This window comes from Spodoptera frugiperda, chromosome 7 (genome assembly GCF_023101765.2).
Source record: "Spodoptera frugiperda isolate SF20-4 chromosome 7, AGI-APGP_CSIRO_Sfru_2.0, whole genome shotgun sequence".
In the NCBI taxonomy this organism is placed as follows: domain Eukaryota; kingdom Metazoa; phylum Arthropoda; class Insecta; order Lepidoptera; family Noctuidae; genus Spodoptera; species Spodoptera frugiperda.
In genome coordinates, this window is record NC_064218.1 from 961,026 (window position 1) to 977,521 (window position 16,496).

Here is a 16,496-nt window from a genome sequence, read left to right on the forward strand (position 1 = left end):
CAAAGTTATCCCATAGGGTTAAAGAAAACTGATCTATTTTTTATTGTGAGCTCCTATTGGTCATACTGAATTTCTATAGCCTACAGCCTTCCTCGATAAATGCACTATTACATCAATGTGTGACCTCACATCGATTATCTTCTTTATCAAAAACTGCAAGCAATATTATTAATAAAATTAACCAAATTCTTGTGAGTTTAAACTGAATATCTCAACTTATTTAAACTAGTGTTTTAAGAATAAAACATTTTACATTTCTCCTTTCCCTATCCTGTAATACAAGAAGATGTAATAAATTAGTTGTAAGAGTGAACAATAGACCGCCAAGTAGGTGCAGATTCATCCGGATTCAAATAAAAAGCCTCGTCTCGATTCTAACAGAAATTTACTACCGACCCTACAGATTGCACCGTCCCATACGAATGTAATGTCTGTGTACACTATGTTCGCACGCTATAAATTATGTTAAGTAGTTACGAATTATATTAAACGTCAAAATTAATTATCAGTCATGAAGCAAGTAGACAGAGGAGATACCATGTGATTGTGCATAAATGCATAATTAAAAAGGTTTAGATAGTGTAACCTATCTAAACCTAAGTCTTCAGTAAGTGGCACATTAAAATGTGAACAATTGGCAACGTGTTTGTAGTATATGACAGTATGTTGGAAAATTGAGAGGGACGTGGTTTGTAACGCCCGCTCTCATCGTAAAGTGTCACGCATTATGTTAAAGGGATATCCAGTTATGACATCTCATCTTTGTATTTGCTTCATGTTGTCAGCCAATAATACATAACACAAAACGTATAACAGTAAGTTCACGTCTTCTAATCCCCGAAATTGTAGACTTAAACAATGTAATACTTTTTTACCAGTTATGTTATGGTCCCATATACGAATATCACTTGGTCATCTTTTCTAGAACTGTGCAGTTTATGGGAAATGACAACTGTTTCAATAATATGATCCTCAAACACTTAAAAACTCAGGAATCGATTACGCGACCAACAAGACAAAAATATCTTCAATTTGTACAATTTTTATCACAAAAGTAAATCGAATGTGGAGTTACTGCGCGGCGTAACTTTCATTTTGTTTCATCTTAGTTACTAATGCTCATTTTCACCATCCTCTCCTAAATTTTAAGGAACCCCTAACCAAAGTTCAATATATAAGTGACCCAGTACAAGTAATAGATTAGTCTACGTGCTACGTCACGCTAAGTAATTTTTAGTGACGGCGACCATAATTCCACTGCACTATCTGCGTATAGCATAGCTTTCAGCTTACACTAACCTACTTGGTCTCTCAATGTGACATGGAAAGTTTATGTCAAATTATTGGATTTTTCGTCCCTTAATCAGACACATAAGGCTTTTGTACCCCAAGAAGTATTTTGGGGTCATTAATCATGGACTGGGACTAGGGTACACTGGGATTGGGGTGTTTAGGCCCAAACCACTAACTTATTTGGGCAATGTCTCACGTTCTTTCTACCCATTGACTTTGGCCTTCTTTTCGTTAAATTTATTCGGTATTGTTCCGCTCCACATGAACTCTTTTATTTATCCTTAAGATAAGTGTGTACACAGCTACACAGGTAGCGATTCCGTGAGATTTATACTTGTGTTTGTGTGATTTAAGTACCTAGGAATTAATTATTTTAATGTAGTTTAATTAAATGTTATATTAGCAATTGCATTTCTAACGCAAGGTCCTGTAGTTAGAATATCGAAGTATATTCGCAAATGTAGATGTATTGTAGACAAACACCACTACAAAACATAGTCACCTGTATCTGTCAGTTACATTATCCTGGCGCAAATCTTATATCCATTGGATGGTCGGGCTGTGAAAGCGGTACGCCTACCGTCTCAATATCGCTACTTCGCTTGCCTTTCCAACTGCTTCGCTTAAGGGTCTGCATTTATTACAAGAGATAGCGAGAAAGAAGTTCTATTGTGCTTTTATTCTCAGTAATGAGCTCCCTTTAAAATATTGGTTCAAAGTAATTGCGCCTCTAGCTTCGGGGATGAAATTACATTGTATAAAATATGTTTTTAGAAATCATAAACGTAATATCACTATCGGTACTAAGAATACGAAATTAAGATACGATATCGCAGTTTAAAAGGTCCAGGTTTATCAGAGGGCCACTGCCTGGTCTCTGTTAACGTGAGGTTCCTCGGTCGGAGTAGGGGCAGTGGTAGTTTGCCACTAGCAAATTTATTCTATTCGGTCGTGACACGCTTCTACCATTTATTCTACGCTTATACTTTTAATCGCTCGCGCTTATGCACTAAACTGCAGCCTAAAGATGGAGAACGAACAGCGGATATGAGGTAGGAGCGGATATTGCACAGACACTCGCAGGTACATTCGGTAACAGTGTAAACTACCCGCATTTGGTTATAAATGTTGTTTGCCTAACATACACCGCTCGAAGTAAACACTTATATTACAAAGGCTTTTTCACATGATTGTACTTGTTTGTGCGGCTCTTTCTACGCACGTCTGTCTACTAAACTTGTAAAATTACAACTTTTCGTGTCCCGATTGAACTTCAAACAAGAATTTTAAAAAGTTGTCGAACAACGCCTAATAATACTTATACGAGTTGCTTGCAACAATAATAAACCGATATTTTTGAGTAAAATGCTATTTGCAAGAAAACGTATTTTCACATAAACCGCTACAAAACACTGTTTAATAAAACACTATTCGCGTAACCTATCAACGCTGTATTCTAACGAGAGAAAAAACCGGCACCTTTACTTTTACAACACCCACTAAAACTTTTTTATAGCTGGCAACACTCGTAAAAGGTATAAATAAAATATAGCCGCTGGCAACATTGACAGCGGGTGAGCGCGGGAAACGTAATAATTTCCACGTTTTGGCGACTCGAGTTGTGGGCTCTTTTCGATTATAATTTATAGCCCTGAATGAGGGCTGGGCTCGGTATCAGGGACACTTTCCGTGTATAATGCCATAAATACTATCGTAAAATTGTTTGCTTGCTCCGAACTGTAATCTGATCACGTCCGTCGGCCAATAAAAGCAGAATGTGCGAGTTTACACAAATAATTATATTTTAGTCTGCACTAAATGATTACTGGTGAGAAACTAAGGCGAGTAGCTCATTGTTAGACAAACAATTAAACAACAACAATCAATCATTGTTGTTGAGTGTGGGAGAGCTATGCTTCGGCACGAATGGTCCGGTTCGACCGGAGTGATACCACGGCCTCACCGAAAACCGACGTGAAACAACGTTTACGTTGTTTCGTTATGTGAGTGAGGTTATCGGAGGCACAATTCCCCCCTTCCCAATCCCCGATTCCCAAACAACCCTTAAATTTGTAACCCCCAAAAGGCCGGCAACGCACTTGTAACGCATCTGGTGTTTCAAGGGCGGCGGCGATTGCTTAACATCCGGTGATACGTCTGCCCGTTTACCAGCGTATTCCATAAAAAAAAATCAATACATTTGCCACATTTTTTTAGCCTAATGATAGAAATACCTATTGATATTGTTTTGATTTTGTGTTTGTGATTTAGCATCACAATTTTTAATAATCAGCACGCAAAAAAAATAATGCATGGAAGACTAACTACAGAAGAAATGTCAAAGAGTAAACAATTTATTTTTCCATCATGGTGACCATGCATTACCGATATATGTTCACGCAGGTATTAGGAATAATTTAGAAATATCGTGGTATGCTTTAAAAAGCGGGGTAAGTAAGCCGAGCTATAATAATCAAAAGAACCCTTCCCGCTAAAAGCTCTGGGTAGTTTTGGCCCTTTTTCCGTCGGTGTACCTCATAAACGATGGGCCAAGTCAATTTTTCCAAGTAAAATAAAGGTACCTATACCATGTTCTCGGTTTTGGCACTCGCACAAAATTAAGAAGAAAATTGTGTAAGTGTATTGAATAACAAAAAGGTTTTGTTCGTAGGTATGCGATATTTTTGTAATATTATTCATTACTTAATGTTTTTGCAGTAGGTTACCTAGTCACATTTTAAGCAAGAGTTACATTAAAGAAACGTTACTCAATAAAATAATCTAAGAATAATAAAAAACTTTAACTTTATGTTTGTAATGGCCGGTTGCACACACTGGATACTCTCAACCAAATTTTAAATATAAAACGTAATTTAATATCCTGTCTGCCTTAGAATAATAATTCAATAACCATTTTATTCAATCGACACGACACGAACACGAACGCATGTCGTGTCCACGAACAAACGGTACACTTTAACTATAAAAAAAACCGGTAAAACTGGAACCCAGTAGTTAAACAATTGCTCGTCTAAACTAACTGGATGAATTGAACACACACCTTTCAAAGTGAGTAGTTAAGGGTGCTTCCAAAACTCGCCGTAAAAAGGATCGCCAGATAACAAACTTTATGTAAAGCACAGACACGAACTCGAATTCGTGTTTTTTACCTCATCTGACAAGCGTTTTGAACTTTGCATTTAAGCAATTTAAATTCTATGATATACAGTCCCGAGAGATGAAATTTCAAGCAAAATAATGCAACGATAATTATTCAAGTCGCCAAAATGAGCGTAAAATCAATTTATGTGTGGTCAAGAACAAAATTAATATAATTTTTTGGTACACCAATCTTGAAGTAGGCAGAAATCAATTGACCTTTAGTACATCCCTTTCCGTTATTACAACAAAAATATATGTATAGAAGGTAAGTAGGTACTAACGGCGGGAGATTCTTCACAGATTTCTTTTCAACTTTAAATCGAGCGTTAATTAGTTGGCCTGAGGACTTTGTGCCTTTTTTGCGCGAGCCCAGTGGCTCACGTAATCAATTAAACTTCTTTTTAATCTCGACTCAACGGTCGCCGCGGTCGTTCTGGCGCACCCACTTTGACTTTTAAAAGTTCTGGTTTGGCAAACGTATTTTTTGCAAGTTTGTTCCCTGTTTGTACATGCATTAGTCAATCAAAGTTTCATTGCGTTACTTTTCTTCATTTATATTACTTCTTGCATTCTTTTCAAAGCAAATAAAAGTTCTGTTTTGATGAATGTATAAGTTTATGGACTTTATAAGAAACAGTTTGCCTCAAGACACATAGTTTCTACTAAGAATATAATAAAACGTACCTAATTGAAATATTTGGTTGACAACCTTCCTGTTAAAATACCAGCAGAGTGCGGTCGTTCCCCACTTATATCAACAAACTTGCAGCCTCCCGGACCTCGTTTCAGCTTTAGCCCACATTTTAATTGAGGCAAAAAAACGTCTATTAATTATAATTTTATTACAGCTGACCTCGAGTTTTTACGGCGCGATGACATTAAATTTGGTTAAGCCGTAAATAATTATATTTCTTGAGTTTTTTATGACCTTTGCTGAATATATAATTAAAATATAGGTAACCAAAATTGAACAATCTTAATGCAAAAACTATGAAAAATCTTTTTACATCAAACACATGATTCGTCACGTTTTTTTATTGTGGTTTTAATCGCAGATTTTGCAAACATATCAATTTACAACATTTTTACATTTAAAAAAATGCACGTGCATGCATTTTCATAGACCAAAACATCTTTTCTGCATACGTATTTAAATCTTTAATCCTCGTGCATAAGATAAAGTATGAACAACTCACTATTCAGTTAGATATAACAACAATTTGGAAACTGCGAACGTGTCACTTTAATCCAACGTTAATGTGGACGAACGGACATACAACACAATTTGTGTATTATTAGAGCAGCCGGGGATTACGGGGAATTTCCTTCAAGAGGGGGATATAGTTTGGTGGGGGGCAAGTTGACAACTTAAGCGGTATGAAGGATTTATAATCTTTTCTATTATCTTAAATACTTCTTGTATTCTCTAGGTAGGTACCTATACGTATTGTACAGTAGAACTCCAATATCCGAATTAATGGGGACCGGGACCCATTACGGATAATCAAATATTCGGATAATCGGATTTTTTATAAAAAAATTGCCATTGAAGAGAATAAAAGCTACGTTTTGATATGCACTATTTTTTTATTGAATTAAATTGCGGGGGGATGTCAGTGTACCACAACCAAGTTAAGATAAGTCAAGTCAAGACTTGACGCGCAAAACTGGCTTCGCGGGGGAGAATAATAGCGCATTTAGACTTTTTTGACAATTTTTGTGATTCGGATAATCGGCGATTCGGATAGTCGGAGTTCTGATAATTGGAGTTCTACTGTATTACAATTTGTAATTTCAGTCACATACTTTTTTTAAAAACGTTGCCCTACTTTAAATTTTCTCCTGTGTCGTGGGTGCGTTTAAAAACATACAAGTTCACATACACATGACATCCAGACCTGAAACAACAATTTTGGATCACACAAAGAGTTGCTCCGTGCGGGAATCGAACCCGCTACCCGTTGCACGGCAGCCAGTTACCCAGCCACCGCGACAAAGTCAAACTTTCTGCCCACCAGATAGAAAAAGTCCTTGAACATTGAAATTCCAGCAAAGTTTCCAATTAGTCTATCAGTAAAACGTAAATTATTTTACAAATATCACCCTTAATTCATGCAGAACTTTTTCTAATAGGTAATCTACATAACATGTAGAAGTATGTACCTACTTCCTAAAATGCTTAAGTAGATGATAGTTTTTCGTCAAAATGACCCAATCAGCCATGAGCAAACTGTTTCTTAATAGTTATTTTAGGCATGCCTACAAATAACTTAAGCAGGTATGCCACGTTATTACTCTGTTGCCATTTGAGAATTGCAGTTTGACAAAATTATTATTCATCTTTATCCCAAAGTATTAAACCTTTTGGTGCTCCCACACAGCGGTTATATAACGTTATACAACAATGTGTAACAATAAAATTTTTTTAAACAAATTATATCAGTGGTTTAGAGTATGTTACATGCTGTTTAAATGTTACACAATGTTGATAACGTTATATAACTGCTGTGTGGGAGCACCAACAATATGCAGTATATTTTTATATATTTTTCTTTCTGATAATATCTCACACAATCTATCCACACTATTTGATGCAATATATTGAATTGAAAACGTGGATCGCTTCATCTCATGACGGGGACTCCTAAATCCTGGTACGAAGTCTGCGGTAACCGTTTCTGTGGTTTTTGTTCTGAGCAAATATGATTAGGTTCACTTACTGGATTACACTAATCTAGCCCCGCCGAGCGTTTACAGAATATTTGATCATATCATCCACAGCCGGGTAAGCAGAATACGTGGTGAAACTAACTTTTAGAACATTGGAAATAAACGTTAGGTTTTCGTTTCGTATTTGTTATTAGCTAGCTAGCGACGGCTCTTTTTATGACAATTTTTATAATACTGACAGTATTATATAGGTTGTAAATGGAACGCTCTCAAACGTCGCAAACAGGTGATATTAAAAAACGTGTATTATTCATAAAAAGAAATAAAGAATTCTGTGTTTATTTTAAGCAAATAATAGTTGTAATCTATCTAGGCCGAATGTTTAATATAGCATGAATAATACAAACACAAAAACGATTAAAATTATAAAAACATAAACAATTTGTGGCGTTTTTCTAGGAGCGTTCCGCTTACACCCTGTATTTGATAAATAAGAATTGTGATTTGATTTTAATTACATTGAACAGAATATCTAGACACATAGTGCGTTGAAAATGATAGATTTTTTACTGTTTTTCTGTATTATGCACGTTTATATAAATACCTACTTAGTTTCTTCCATATCTTTCAATTCCATCCAGGTCTGTTTCACGTTCGTATTTAAAAATAAATTTTACACCGACGCAGGGCCACCAGCCATTCGTTCGCAGTTTAAAAACTTCAAAATTGGGTGCTTTCTCGAGTCCGCGACGGCATCGCACAGTCGTCGCTAATTTCCCATGAGGCATCTCACGGCGAACCGCAAACTGCCGCGATAAACAACCCAGAGGCTACAAGAATTAATAGGCCCTACTCTATATCTTTTTTATTTAGTTACAAAGTTACATTACTTTTTTAGGGCACTGAATATTTTTTACAGAATATACCTAAGTATTAAGTACACACCTACTACTTAATACTTACGTTACTTACCTAGCAAAACTTGTTGAATGTTGCATAGTAGATTAGCACCCGGTTTCTAAAAGTCTGATTAACGTAGGTAAAAATCTTGTAATGCTTTTCTTTTAGTATTTTAATTTCTAGAATTTATAATGCACCATTGTTTGCCTATTTCCAACATCAAAAGATAAGTAGGTTCGTAGGTACCTATTTAAATATTAAAATATATGTAGGTACCTGTTAACAGCTGACAACTGACTGTGTTGTTGGGCAACCGATGAAAGAGTGCCGTTGTCGTAGACTGTCTGACTCCGCAGTCACTATCCTCACATATAAGGGAACGACGGAGGACCGGATAATCTTTACGCTTAGCAGACGAATTGAAGATCGCAGTTTAAAAGGCTTTAGATTTAGAAGAAAGTCTCTTCCCACACCCACAAGCGGGAAGAGTATGGAATCACCCACAAATATTTATTATATCTATGGCTAGAAGTACCCTGCCATAACACTATTTAATTATTTACACAAACAGGACTGCAGTAACAGCATTTTTCCTAAAAACAATTACTGAATACCGTAAACCGTACCTACATGCATTCATTTACGCGGCAAAACGAAACATTTTAATTTCTTTAATTCTTTTCGGCGTCGAGAAAATACCCTGTTACACGAAATTAAAGTAAAAAGTTAATAAACATGTCTCTACATTTAATTAAAATGTTAGAAAGCGAGAACCATGTAATTTCGTTACAAATGCACGACTTAGAACACAACTATGAACATAAGAAATTGTATTTTTTTTTAAATATGCCCTTGGATATTTAAGCGTGTGCCCTAATTACCTAGGTATTCCGACAGTGTGACAGATATTTGCCTATTCAAATAACACGGAGAAAAACAATCAAAATACCGTTTAATAAAATATGACATCTTGAATTTGTTAATTTTGAGAATTGTGCTGTTCTGAACATGCATTGTAATATGTACCTACTACAAACAGAATGTGTACTGTGTAGTATGGTAGTGGACGCAAGGATGCCTCTAATTCCATTGGGTCCAACAAATTTGTTCCGGTCTGGTGCAAATAGGTCGTGCCGCCCGCCGCTCTTACAATATGTATTGTATTTGTATTCCAGTATCTGTTCCTATACATTTGCACACAAACATACCTCTTTATTTAAATCTAGTTCATAGCAGATTGATGTTTGACATGTTTGTATAAAAGCTGTCTTTGTAACGTGTATAATATGGCTACTAAGGGGTAAGTTTATTATAATTACCTACTTAATTAAAAATATACCTATACGTACCTAAGTATCTACTTAAAGAAGATGTCTACTAACAGTCTGAAATCTTGTCCGATTAAAACCATGATTATAATGAGAAATTATTACTAGTGCTCAAAACGACGTGCAACGTTACACAATAGATTCACCCTCTAATAAATTGGACTGCATAACCAAAAATTTAGTTGTGATCCCTGAGCCCTCCCTCACTTAACTGGGAATATGTAGTAGAATGTAGTATGTAGAATAGAAAAAAATTTACATAATTATAAACGAATAAAAATATCAACACTACATTTTGCAATGGATACAGTTTTCTTTTATAGGATAAGCCGGTAAACGAGCTGACGGATCACCTGATGGAAAGCATGCCCATGGACATTGGAAACATTAGAGGCGTTCCTCGTTAAGTGCGTTGCCAGTAAATACAAAGAGGAGATGTCATAACTAGATTTCCCTTTAACACAGTGGCGTAGCGTAGTGGGGGCGGCAGGGGCGGCCCGCCCCGGGCGGCACTTTTTAGGGGGCGGCAAATTTTAAACAATAAATAATAAAAATATTTTGTTAATATTTCAACCATTTTATATTTTTGTCGCAACTAGAGATCGGAGAAGAGATTAAAGTAGTGATAGTGGGGATGGAACCTTTAACGAGTGGTCCTGCCCCGAGAGGGAACCTTTAGACAGAGTCGACTGTACAAATTTGGACCGAATAAAATGAGCTTACTCTTTAGGCGTAGTCCCGAAATCATGGAAGACGGCCTTGGTCCATCCGATCCCTAAACAAAAACCGGCCAAGTGCGAGATGAAGGATTCCGTAACAGCAAGTAGATGACATAATATAAAAGTTGTAAAATAACTTGGTTTTACATAGTGTTTGTATGAACGACAAAGTTATATTTGCGGTTTTTGAAAATGTTTTATTTCTTAAAAACTAATAATGATATCTGGTTCAAACCAATTTTCGCTGTTAGTTTCTATTGAAATCTACAGCATATATTTATTTTTGTTTTCTCCTTCTCTTATTTTAAAAGTTAGAGGGGGGACACTCATTTTTCCACTTTAGAAGCGTCTAACTTTCAAACGGTTAATTTTGACGAAAAATGGTTTTAAGAACCTTAATGTCTTTTTTAAAGACCTATCCATAGACACCCATTATGGATATGTTAGCTGAAAAAAATGTTTTTTTGAATCACTTCCATGTATGGAGTGCCCCCTTTTAATTTTTAAATTTATTAATTTTTATTCAAAATTCGAATAGCGGTTACCGAAATACATCAACCTTCAAAGTTTCAACTATGTAGGCCCAACAGTTTCGGAAATAAATGGCTGTGACATACGGACGGACGGACGGAAGGACAGACAGACAGACAGACAGACATGACGAATCTATAAGGGTTCCGTTTTTTGCCTTTTGGCTACGGAACCCTAAAAAGGCGATAGAACAAATCCGTCCAACTACAGACCGATAGCCATAACTTCCCTCTTCTCGAAAATAATGGAATCCATTATTAACTGCCCGCTTTTGCGGTACCTAGAGGATCATCAGCTACTCAGTGACCAACAATACGGTTTTCGTAAAGGTCGATGGGCTGGGGATCTTCTGGTTTACCTGACACACCGTTGGGCACAGGCGATCGAATCTAAGGGGGAAGCGTTGGCAGTTAGCTTGGACGTGGCGAAAGCCTTCGACCGGGTTTGGCATAAAGCGCTTCTTTCGAAGCTTTCTTCCTATGGTCTTCCCGAGAAATTGTGCGAATGGGTCTACTGCTTCCTTGCAGACAGAAGCATTAAGGTCGTTGTCGACGGGGAATGCTCCGACTCTCTGTCTGTAAACGCAGGTGTCCCTCAAGGCTGCGTGCTATCACCTACCCTGTTCCTCCTCCATATCAATGATATGTTGCAAATCAGCAGCATTCATTGTTATGCGGAAGACAGTACAGGTGATGCCTATTATACCGGCCGCGCTAACATTTCTCGGGAAATCGTCATCGAGAACCGAAACAGACTTGTATTCTTAATTTGTTCCAGTTTAACCCTACTAAGACACAGGTCGGCGTGTTTAGCCCGGTATTAGAATTGGGATACTTGGCATCAACATTTCGAGGGACGTCCATATCCGTGGCCATCTAGAGGATAAGGCTAAATTATCCTCGAAAAAGCTTGGTGTGCTCATGAGCATGCTCAACAGATCAAGGCAGTATTTCACTCCAGTCCATCACCTGCTTCTATATAAGGCGCAGGTTCGGCCCCATATGGAATACTAGTCTCATCTGTGGGCGGGGGCACCCCAGTACCAAGTTCATCCTCTGGACCGCGTTCAGCGGCGTGCGAATCGGATTGTTGAGTGTCAGGAAATTTAAAACCGATTTGACACTTTGGTAATGCGTAGAGATGTAGCTTCGTTGTACATTATATTGCCTATACCACGGGGAGTGCTCTGATTCATGACTGTTATCGCCGAAAAGATCTCTATTATGAATGTATGTAATGTGTTGTATACATTAAATTAAAATACCTAAATAAGGGGCGGCAAAATTGTCTTCCGCCCCGGGCGGCCGACACTCACGCTACGCCACTGCTTTAACATAATGCATAACCCTATACGGGGAGTGCGGGACTTAATAAACCACGCACCCTCTTTATTTTCCGATATGCAGACCCATATTACAAACATGTTACCAATTGTCCACATTCTAAGGTGAGGCCCTTTGAGCGCTTGTACCTACCTACCTACACCGTTTTACTTTTTTTTAATGGGACAAGCCCACCACAACCTAATATATCTACCGGATCTACAATAGGTAGATACAACCATGAAAATATCGGAACACTGAAGTCCGGCGCGGCCCAGGGACATGAATGATTATTTTGGATCCCGCAACGATATTAGAAGAGATAGAGAGAGAATATCATTGGGCAGAGCCCATTTGTTTTGTCACAGTGCACACTCACAAATTATGGCATCTCCTCTTTGCGCTTGTTCCATGTCTCCGGTCGAGACCATTTGTGCCGAAGCATCTCTCTCCCCTAAGTAAAGATTTAATAAAAATTAACAAAAATAAAATAATTTAAAACACCATACACAGCTCTTCACGTTAAATAATTTCAAAAACCCAAAGTTGACTTTCGCGCGTACAATACGTTGAGTGCTAAGTTGACCGTAATATATTGACATTGGCACTGTCAACTGTCATAAACGACAATAGTCGAAATCAGAATGATAACATGTTTATCGCGTGATAACACCGGCGAACAATCGAACAGCTAATAATTTAATTAAAATTGTAAGTGGTTTATGTAGAAAAATCAAGAAAGGATAGAAGCAATCTGTATAGTTTGTGACATTTGACCTTATCAATATCAACGTCGCTACTTCTTATCATCAGTGGTATCAACACTGCCAGTGGTCGTCTGTTTTACACAGTTTTATCGTTGTTTAACATTTGAGAACACTCAGACGTGTAATAATATTATTATGGAATTAACTTTTTCCAAAATGACAGTAGACACGAGTCTCGCGAAGGTAATGTCCAGTTTCTTTATTTTTAAATCGTTGTGCAATAACATTCTTTTGTACCTAAGAATTGTAGATGGTTTAGTTGTTAGAGCTCTTTGTATCCATGGCGTTGCTATTCTATTTGAAATTGCAATTCAAAGTACCTAAATCAATGTTTTAAGCAACCTTATAATAATGACTGACAAATAGGAAAACATCTTACTTAAGAATACTGATTTACCATCATAGTTACACAACAAAATCTCTTCTAAGGAACCATATATATCAGTAATAATTAAATGTCCCTGGTATGGTAGTTTAATATTAAAGTAAAACATATAACTTTAGAATTTTATACTTTTAGGAATATGTAAAAGGAAATAAAGCTCTAACGGAATTATACAATGATTATGAAGGTAATGTTAAAAAAGGCACCGTTAGCTATGGAGGAGTTTTTGAAAAAGTCTATGAAACTTACTCTGAAGAAGAAATCCAGAGTATTCTGTGGAACTTGGCTGCTAGGTTGAAACAGAATAGTGAACTGATAGTACAGCTGGAGTACCACTTCAGAAATATACCAGTAGAAGACACCAAGGCACAATTAAGTGTTCTCATCCAGTACTTCAACAGCTGTTCAAAAATATGGTTAGAAGAGTATGAAGGATGTAAGTATTATCACTCTGCTTGTTTTCTTCTCCAAAACTATTATTAAATAAAACTATTAACTGTTACTATTAACTACTACAAATAAAGTATATTAAATATAGTACTCATTTGGAAAAGCTTTGCTACTTTGCTAATGCTATTTGTGCAAGCAATAATATTAAAAATGTACTCATTATAAAACTTTGTAATTCTTAGATTGTGAATATTTGACATTTGGTGATTATCTTCTTCATTTGACAAATGTGGGGATTATGATGTTGTGGAACAGCCACATCACCCTCCGTGCTTCCACCAAGGAGCATGTGGCAATCTGTCACCTGTTTGTAACTCTGTGCCGTGAAGCTGGGTGAGTCAACTAAGTTGTATAAACACACTGTCTTCATCTAGTGGTCCCATACATAATTGCAGACTTCATCATCTCCCTGTCCTTACTCAAAGTTACTTGGGAGTCAGTGAAATGTTCTTTTCTTCCATTCTCCTGTATCAAAATTAATTGAATTATGTACTGAATTGAAAGATTTATTTCATAACTATTATCACTCTTTACACAACATACACCAAACTAAATGGTATATTCTTTGCAGATGGCTGAATATACATTTAGAATGTTCAGATAATGATCTCACGACAAATGGAGCAGGTCTCAGTAAGTACCACAATAATAAGCATAATAATTATAGCCCAGTATAGTTAAATGAACTAATCTAATTTCTAATAAATACTAACACATACATACACACATACATTTCATTTATTTATTTTACATATTGATCCTTTTGCCATTACAGACTATGTCTAATCTAATATATAAAATTTCCATGTCACAATGTTTGCCAGGTCAGCTATTAAATTATACATTGCATGTATAGAACATGAACAAATATACTTTTTCTATTAATAAATTAATTGATTAATAACATCTTACAAACTATGCGGTGCCTACGTAACGAATAGCGAGTGTTTGTGTTACACATTGACAATAACAGTTGTTGTTGTTTCAGAACACGGTGCTGTGGCCGTTGTCTCTGAAGATGCTGATCTCGACTCCGCTGTTGATAAGTTTCTCTCATCGTCCAAACAGGTACAATAATACACGCCATATTATGGCATCGACGACCGAATACTGAAATGTTACTTGATTTTAGGCTGATTGAAATATCGTGCTATCTCTGTCATTTTACAAAGTATTTTTAGTGACAGAAATATTTTTGAGAGTGCCTTAAAATTGAGTGGCGTTTGAGTATTTAACCATCAGTCTACCTAATGTACCAATAATTTTAGTTTTGTTTGTAATGTGTGGTCCTAATAAATACCTTGAAGAAAAAAAAATACATAGCCATAGCATGTAATGTGTTATACCACAAATGGGTAATTAGCGACTACTACTAAAGGTAGCTTATTCTTAGTATGGTAACTTATAACCCAACCTTTGTTACAGGTGCCGTGGTACTTGCGCAGGGTTCTGGTACAAGAGAGTGTTTACAAGCAATTTAAGGACGCCCTCAACTGGAAATGTTCTTTGAAAAAAAACGAAAACAATCCTGTTCTGCCCAGCGCTTTGTGTTCTCAAGCTTTGACTTATGAAGGACGAACGTTCCTCATAGACCCCGTGGAAGTTGTGGGAGAGAAGCAGTCGGTCATCACTATCGAAGCTTACAGGACAACAAAAGAAATGATATCCATGCTGCAACAAGACGAACCTCACTACTTGTCACTATGGATTAATGGAATAGCGCAAATTAATGAAGTGACTCAGAGTACAAAGTCAAGTGTCGTGTGGGTGAACAACATCGGCGACATAAGAGGACCCCCTCACGTAGGAAGAACGCTCTATCCCTCATTTGTACATAAAAATTGCTATGTATTATCATTTGACGAGAAAAATGATAAGATCCTTAAGCTTGTCAAGCTCTCTAAGCCGTGGTCGAAACTAGACTTGGAAAGTCGACGCGATATTCTCATCAACGTACTAAGAAAATGTATTCCATTTAACTCGACTTTAGTCAACGACTATAATAGCGTAAGAAATTCAGTTATGAACTTCACAAACGAATCTTTTGTGCAAGCTGGAAAAGATTATACTTGTAGGGGAATTTGGACACCTGTAGACTTCATTGCAATCCCAGGCACCAAGCTGTCTTTCAGTTTAGTAGTTAAATTAGTGTTACAAGGTAATGCGTTAGTTGTGTGCGAAGATTCAGTTTCAGAAAAAGTCTGGTACGCCAAATTACTTGAAGAAGCAGGAGTACCTGTTGTTACAGTAAAAGAATGTCGCACTGGAAATTTCAAAGCAAAAGAATATTGTGAAGATAACGGAACTCGAAGCCTCCAAGTCATTTGGACAAACTCCGGAACAATTTTCGCGAACTAATTTTACCAATTCGTACATTTAATAAAAATAAATAAGTAAATAGTGTTTAAGCATTTTGTATGTACGTTTCGTAAGCCAGCCATATTCACATGTTAAGATTAATGAATTTTTGTTGTTTATACAAGTTTATACAATATATTATATTTTGTACGTTTCTTTTTTATAAGTTGTTTGTTTTATTTATACTCGATACCTTACCGATATCTAGGTGTAAGATACAGTCAGCACAGCTATTTAGAACGCAGGTATGGAAATAAAGATTGATAAAGTACAACGAGTGACCATTGGCGTAACTATAGGGTGGCAAGTCGGCAAAACGACCTGGGCCAGCTATATGTTCAAGGGTTCTCTGTTTCAACAGGCAAAAGGGGGTCCATCCGATGAGTTGGCCACTGGCCCCGAACAGTATAATTACGACTGAACCGACCAATACTTACAAAATATGGCTTAGTTAAAAATATATATTTTAATATAATAACAGCTACTGTCCACCCCGGGCTGTTTTATGATATATTATGTGTAGAAAGAAAATCCTAGTATCTAATAAGACAATAAAAAATCTAAAAAGTCGATAGATAGACAATTTAGCGCACACCGCTATTACCTATACC

At 36.7% G+C, this 16,496-nt stretch overlaps 1 protein-coding gene across 1 annotated transcript; it reads left to right on the top strand.

The window, feature by feature from the left end:
• The first annotated feature begins 12,538 nt into the window (after positions 1-12,538).
• LOC118266046 (uncharacterized) lies at positions 12,539-16,051 on the top strand. Its single transcript, XM_035579395.2, has 6 exons — positions 12,539-12,875; positions 13,213-13,513; positions 13,710-13,860; positions 14,099-14,160; positions 14,516-14,595; positions 14,953-16,051. The coding sequence occupies exons 1-6, from the start codon at positions 12,828-12,830 to the stop codon at positions 15,883-15,885; spliced, it is 1,575 nt and encodes a 524-aa protein (XP_035435288.2). The 5' UTR covers positions 12,539-12,827; the 3' UTR covers positions 15,886-16,051.
• The last annotated feature ends 445 nt before the right edge of the window (positions 16,052-16,496 follow it).

What these genes read in the sequence shown, in the direction of transcription:
- LOC118266046 (XM_035579395.2), top strand. Translation starts at nt 12,828, where the DNA reads ATGGAATTAACTTTTTCCAAAATGACAGTAGACACGAGTCTCGCGAAG. An exon ending in TAGACACGAGTCTCGCGAAG is followed by an intron (nt 12,876 to 13,212) that starts GTAATGTCCAGT and finishes TTATACTTTTAG; the next exon opens with GAATATGTAAAAGGAAATAA. An exon ending in TTCTCTCATCGTCCAAACAG is followed by an intron (nt 14,596 to 14,952) that starts GTACAATAATAC and finishes CCTTTGTTACAG; the next exon opens with GTGCCGTGGTACTTGCGCAG.